This window comes from Pogonomyrmex barbatus, unplaced genomic scaffold (assembly GCF_055798465.1).
Source record: "Pogonomyrmex barbatus isolate J1 unplaced genomic scaffold, ASM5579846v1 scaffold9, whole genome shotgun sequence".
In the NCBI taxonomy this organism is placed as follows: Eukaryota; Metazoa; Arthropoda; class Insecta; order Hymenoptera; family Formicidae; genus Pogonomyrmex; species Pogonomyrmex barbatus.
The window spans coordinates 986,223-993,512 of NW_028297193.1; the positions used below are offsets into that span (position 1 = coordinate 986,223).

Sequence of the window (7,290 nt, forward strand, 5' to 3'; positions counted from 1 at the left end):
CAATAAATTTTAAATAATTGCTAAAAAATTGACAATTACTCATTAGATAAAATGTTTATATTTCGTAATTGTGCAGCAAAATGTGAATCAAGACACAAACTGGGACGTGCCGACATCCCCCGAGCCAAGCATGACCAAAGACGGTGTACCGATATGGAAACCACCAGTGAACAACGGTACCGATCTATGGGAGGCTAATCTGCGTAATGGAGGACAGCCGCCACCTCAACAACAAACGAAAACACCTTGGGGTCATACTCCTGCGACCAACATTGGTGGCACTTGGGGCGAAGATGATGAAACAGCAGATTCATCAAATATGTGGACCGGCGCACCGACGCAATCACAGCCGAGTGCTGCCCAGTGGACTGGGGCTGCCGGTAACCAAGCCGGTATGTGGGGAGGTAGGCTTGTGAAGGCTGGAGACGCCAAATCTGTATAGGCAAAATGTTCTTCCAAATTTCTTGATTTTGATTAAAAAATGTCCTTGATTTTTCTAGTGTTATATTAGCTGTTTGTAATGTGCCTGTTAGCGCTAACTGCTAACGTATCCTTTATGTGACTATGTTCAGAAACCCGAGTCTCATTCATTTGCTATAACATGCATTTATAGTAGATCTGTAGTTAATATAGGAAACAATATTACAAATATTATATCCTTTTCATTTTTGTTTATTTTCTTTTCTAAGCACAAGGAAATAATACTTAAGTTGTAATGTTTTCCTTACATTTTTTCTCTATCTCTCTTTCTCTCTCTTCTCCTTTTCTTAATATTACTTCTGCATTAGAAAATTATAAAATTATAAAATTGGAAGAAAAATTATTTTTAAATATTTTGCGAACATAATAGTATATATAAAGTATATATAGAGAATTAAAATTAAAAAATTCCTTGAGTCTGTGTATGTATTTGATATATAAAGTATGCAGTGTGTGTGCGTGCGTGCGTGCGTGCGTGCGTGCGTGCGTGCGTGCGTGCGTGCGTGCGTGCGTGCGTGCGTGCGTGCGTGCGTGCGTGCGTGCGTGCGTGCGTGCGTGCGTGCGTGCGTGCGTGCGTGCGTGCGTGCGTGCGTGCGTGCGTGCGTGCGTGCGTGCGTGCGTGCGTGCGTGCGTGCGTGCGTGCGTGCGTGCGTGCGTGCGTGCGTGCGTGCGTGCGTGCGTGCGTGCGTGCGTGCGTGCGTGCGTGCGTGCGTGCGTGCGTGCGTGCGTGCGTGCGTGCGTGCGTGCGTGCGTGCGTGCGTAATATAAAGTAAATATCTATTAGAAAAAAATTATAATTGGTAAATTATAATTATAATAATTATTATTTAATCAATGTTAGAATATCCTGAACAAAGTCCCATATTCTCAGATTTTAAAATAAACAATTGGCTATAAAATATACGTCGAAACTTACACTTGTATTTGCGCAGTTGAACGTAATGCAAGATAATAAATCAATTACATTATTATGCTTTTGACACATTCAGCTGTGGCTTATGTTTAGTGTAAGTGTATGTTATATATTTGCCTGTTAGAATTCAATAGAAACACTCCGGCATTCACAAAGTTTTAAGATAAAAACTGGGGGACAATTCAAGCGATTTTCATCTGATTTTGCATATATGCCTTTGCAAGCGTTATCAGTTTCAAGTAATTTCTGCTATTATTATTTGAGGAAATGTTACGCTATTTATATGGAAGTATGCTTTTTATGTGGAAGTGCTATGTTAGATGCTTTCACTTTAAACCAAGCATAGGACTGATGACGATATAATATGTAAACAATTTCTTTGTTCATATTTTTCTTATTTCTGTCGTCATTTATGCATCTGCATATATTTAAAACTATAGAAACTGGTTTGATCTCGCATAATAGAATATATCTTTTTTATCGAATAATGTTAATACATACGAATTTATGTTGATAATTTTATTAATAATTGGTTACAATGCAAAATCAACTATCGATTTATAAGTGGTTACTCATATATTCATAATTGTTTGAATATATAAATTGTATATTTTTTATTTGTGATAAATAGTAATGAAATATGTATGTCACGCTCAATCATTTAAATGACATTGATATATTACTTATAAATCGATATGATTATCGCGCAAAGATAATCGTGACTACAAGAAATGTTGATTACGACAGGGTCCAATTGGGGTGATCCTAGAATAGATCATAGAGATCCAAGAGATTTACGGTCTGTAGATCCTCGAGAGATGCGTGATCCTCGGGATCACCGTATGTCTTTGGATCCTCGAGATCATATGCGCGTAATGGATCCAATGGCGCGCGATCCGCGAATGGCCGATATGCGTGGCGATCCGCGTGGCATATCAGGACGATTGCATGGTGCGAATGCAGACGCTATGTGGACTCAGCCACCTGGACCACCACACCATCAGATGAGTCACCAGCATCCCTCCGGACCACCAGCAAAGATGCTTAATCCGTCGAATATGAATCAATGGGCCGCACAACCGCCAAAAGATATTATGCCCGGTAAACCGTCCGGTTGGGAGGAACCCTCTCCGCCGACACAACGACGCAACGTGCCCAATTATGATGACGGTACTAGCCTTTGGGGAAATCCTGCCGCTAATCAACGTGCTATGCCGGGTAGTAAGGTTTCGCATTGGAAGGATATACCTGCACCGAACTTGGCTCGTGGAGGTGTGCATTTGCGGAACATTTTAATATTTTTTTCTTTGTATCACATTGATACAAAGAATCTTTCGTATCATATTGATGTCAAAATTGTTAGAAGGATTCATAATATAGTAATTTTTATCTTGAATTTTTATCTTTATATTTAATAGTTCTAACGCTCTATATACTCTTTATTACAGGCATGCAATGTCCACCAGGCATGCCTCAGAATAGAATGCCAGGACAACCTGGAATGAAACCAGATGTAAGTAATCCTATGTGGGGTCATCCCGGAGCTCCAGGCGGGCGCAATGGGACGTGGACAGATGGACCGCACGATACTGCATCTTGGGACGATCCTAAGACACCAGCTACATGGAATGAACCTCCATTGAATCCAGGTTGGGGTGGTCCAACTGCGCATAAGCCAAAGCCTATGGGACCTGCCGGTAGCTGGACAGATTCTGATATGGATCCAACTCCTAGCTGGGCACATCCCGCAAAACCTACCTTAACGAAGGAAGTTATTTGGAACAGTCGCGAGTTCCGTTATCTTTGCGATTTAGGATTTAAGGTATGAAATTGTTGGTCTTCATGTATATTGCATATTTATATTTTAATATAAAAATATAAATTTTTATAAATTTAAATTTATTATAAATCTTTAATTGTCGATAGTAGATATATAATTTAACATTGAATTTTCATTGATAAATATATTAAACCGATAATTCTAAGTGTTTTAAATTCTGCTATTAATGTACATGTGGAATATATAATTATCTTAGAAAGAGGATGTCGAGGTAGCATTAAGAAATCGAGAGATGAACCGAGAAGAGGCATTGGAACTTCTCAATCAAATACGTCCTGTCGATCAGTGGAGACGTCATGAGGCACACTCGGGTTACGATCCGACGCATCAAGCGACTACTACACCAGCCTATCCCCGATTCAATCATGTTGGACAACAGATGTCATTTCCTCCGGTAAGTTTCGTCAAAATTGTTAATTGATACAGTTTTACAGAGACAAGTTTTTGCAAATTTAAATGATATTTTAAGTTACATTATTTTTGTGTTATAAATTTTTGAGTATAATTTTCTATTAACAGAGTGTTGATTTTGAAAATGAAGCTAAGATATCTGATGATAAACGCACATTATGGTTTTTAAAATTTGAAATTTGCTTAACAGCGTGATTGAGCGTGCATACATTTCGTGAGCGTTTTATAATAAATTAACAATATCTAATTGTTGAAAGTGATGAATTGGAAATAATGAATTATAACCGCTACAGTTGCGGGGTATGCGATATGAATAGTTACTATTTTCTGTATGTATCCAACTATTTTTTGTATGTATCCAACTATTTTTTGTATGTATCCAACTTTCTGTTACGTTATGGAAAATACAACCATTTACATTTTTATATGCATTATTCAAAAATAATAAAAATTCAAATATTTAAAAAATAAAATATTTGAGTACGACGAAAAAAATATAAATTCTTAGTTATTGATATTTAGGGAAAGAGTTCTGTCAGTTTATATTAGAAACAGTGTGTGTTCGTACAATTCGTGTAGCTAATATGAGAAAAGGCAGAAGAAAGTAGGATACAATTTGTGTGGGGTACAATTTGTATTTAACATAGGGTGGAGGAGTCCCCAGTGGGGCAACCAGTGGGGGCGTAGGTGGTTCTGTCACCAGTGCTAGTCTTCTCAAGCTTCAACAACAGCAACAACAGCAGACAGCTGTTCCGTTACAGCAGCAACAGCCAAGTACCAATACACCACAACCTCCTTTCAATCAGGTGAATAAGCACTTGAAAATATTTCAAATTTTATGTTCTTTTTTTTTATGTTAACTTTTTTATTGATTACAAAAAATACTCGACGAGATAATACAAAACATTTTATACAAAAAATGCTCGATTTACGTAAAGCACGATTGCACATTTCGACAAAATTATTTTTTTTTTTTTTTTCTTTTATAGGAAGAAATAATTAATCAAGAATTAATATCTCTTATATTCTCCAAAATTTTATTTAAATAATAAATATAAGAGATAAAATAAGTGTAATAAGGGTAAAATAAGAGATAAAATAAAGGTAAAATTATTTACCGAATGTATTTTCAAGTTAGATTATGGAAGTCTTTAATAAAATCACAAAATGATAGGATTAAAAATTTGCTTATCAAATAATAAGTTACATTCTGGTTTTTTTTATATTAGCCTATTTTTATACTTGTACCTGTTAACATGTTATATTTCAATATTGACTTCTGAGTGCATGTATTTGATGTAATATTGTTCTTGCATGTTAATTGTTATTTTGTTATTAATGTTATATTACTAATTATAAAGTTGAAGTCGTAGTTCTGAATTATTTAGCCTATGATGGTTTAATTAGATGTACATTTTATTTGCAAGTAATGTTAATGTTTAAAAAATGTAGCAGACTATATTATTTTTCATATACTGTTTCTACGATATGGATCAAACAGTTTCTAATTTATATTTTGAATATGTATTATATATTTATGTAATCAAAATATGAATACAAATTCGATTGTACATTTATTTCAATTGTAACGATATTAAACTTTGTATCAGATAAACTTAATAAAATTTTGATGAAATAAAATGTTACTATATAATGTGATTTATGTATTTGAGTTACATATTCATTTTTTTCCATTAGATCGATAGAGATTACAGTAGATAATTGTTATTATCATAACCGAAATTAATTTCCAGACATCTCGTGCATCACAAAATCAACCCAGTACACAGCAATTGCGGATGCTTGTACAGCAAATTCAACTGGCTGTACACGAAGGATATTTAAATCACCAGATCTTGAATCAACCGCTAGCACCTCAAACTTTGATGTTATTGAATCAACTGCTGCAACAAATTAAAGTTTTACAGCAGTTACATCAACAACACTCTATCCAGAATACAATGAAGGGAAGCAATCAATCAGCCCTACAGATCAGTGTTCAAATTACGAAGACCAAGCAGCAGATCACAAATTTACAAAATCAAATTGCCGTACAGCAAGCAACATATATGAAGCAACAACAACAACATCCAGCTCCTCCGTCGCAGGCATCGGAGTATTATAAATCTTCCGTACACGATCCTATGACAGCTCTGCACAATTTTAGTTCAGATTTAACATTGAAAGAGCCTCCAGTGGTGCGTATTGGTTCTTATGAAAAATATACAATCTTGACATCCGCAATTGTAATCTATACGCATTTGTATTTTTATTTTTAATAGAGTCAACAACAGTCGAGATTAAATCAATGGAAATTACCATCGCTTGATAAGGATGGCGATTTGGTGTCGAACGAATTTTCTCGAGCTCCCGGAACTACGAGTAAACCTCCTGCAACTCCTGGTGGCTTGACTCAATCACATAGTAGTCCGAATATGAATCCCTTGCTAGGTCAAGGAGATGGCACGTGGTCTTCTCGACTCGGTGATAGCGGTTGGCCTGATCCGAGTAACAATGATTCAACTGACGGAAAAGATTGGCAACCAGGTGGAGCTGCATATACAGATCTTGTACCAGAGTTTGAACCAGGAAAGCCATGGAAGGTAATCCATTTCCAATACCGTCAATAATTACTGATAATTTCTATTATGAATATTCAGATAACACATCGTTTATAATAAAAATATTTAGAAAATATATTTAGAAAAATACACGTGAATCATTGAAGCATATATTAAAAATAGCGTATTAGTATTTAAAGCTTATCCGGGTCCACCTATATTTCATTTCATTTTAGGGTACCCAGATAAAAAGCATCGAGGATGATCCTAGCATCACTCCCGGCTCTGTTGTGCGTTCTCCATTATCCCTGGCTACTATCAAGGATTCCGACACAATTTTTTCATCGAGCAGTAAAACTTCTCCACCACCGCAAGCAGCTAATCCTGATACATCAATCCCGAGTTTGAGCAATTCTACATGGACATTCAATCCACCAGCTACTACACCTAGTACATTTACTAGGTAATGATTATAAATTTATTTTCATAGATATATTTATCACTATTTTATATACATGCATTATCATAGATATATATTATCACTATTTTTTTACTCCAGAACATATGTTTCTAATTTAATTTTTTACAGCACTTCCAAGAATACATGGGGAGAATCCGCTCCTCCACCCACTGCTGTTACTTCCGAACTTTGGGGTGCACCAATGAGCAAAGCGCGTGGTCCACCTCCTGGTTTGAGTAGTAAAGGAACTACAAATACAAGCAATGGCTGGGGTGCTGGTTTAGGAAGTGTTAGTAGATCGTCTAGTTCATGGGGTCTCCAATCATCCACCGTCAGTAATTCGGGTTGGATGTCTACATGGCTTCTGTTAAAGAATCTTACTCCACAAATTGATGGTTCAACTTTGAAAACTCTGTGTATGCAACACGGACCAGTTCAAGATTTCCGTCTTTACCAAAATCATGGAATTGCTCTGACTAAATATTCCTCTCGCGACGAAGCAATCAAGGTAATTTATCGCATTTTTCTTAAGATTCTTGTTTAATTATCCAAATTTTTTATCGATGGCTGAAATGTGTTGTAAAATTTTACAAGATTTAAAACTATTGATTTTTTTCTTTTCCAG

The 7,290-nt window shown here is 36.1% G+C and overlaps 1 protein-coding gene across 2 annotated transcripts in view; it reads left to right on the forward strand.

The window, feature by feature from the left end:
- The window catches only part of gw (trinucleotide repeat containing adaptor protein gawky), a 60,162-nt gene that overhangs the window by 20,662 nt on the left and 32,210 nt on the right, over nt 1–7,290 (forward strand). The window contains exons 7-15 of one of the 2 annotated variants that reach the window (XM_089084499.1): nt 77–404; nt 2,141–2,665; nt 2,842–3,215; nt 3,430–3,627; nt 4,292–4,450; nt 5,399–5,842; nt 5,927–6,247; nt 6,442–6,668; nt 6,795–7,173. In XM_089084499.1, coding sequence (XP_088940625.1) covers nt 77–404; nt 2,141–2,665; nt 2,842–3,215; nt 3,430–3,627; nt 4,292–4,450; nt 5,399–5,842; nt 5,927–6,247; nt 6,442–6,668; nt 6,795–7,173 — 2,955 coding nt within the window. The remainder of the gene's footprint in view (nt 1–76; nt 405–2,140; nt 2,666–2,841; nt 3,216–3,429; nt 3,628–4,291; nt 4,451–5,398; nt 5,843–5,926; nt 6,248–6,441; nt 6,669–6,794; nt 7,174–7,290) is intronic. The other variant, XM_089084500.1, reaches the window with a different exon arrangement.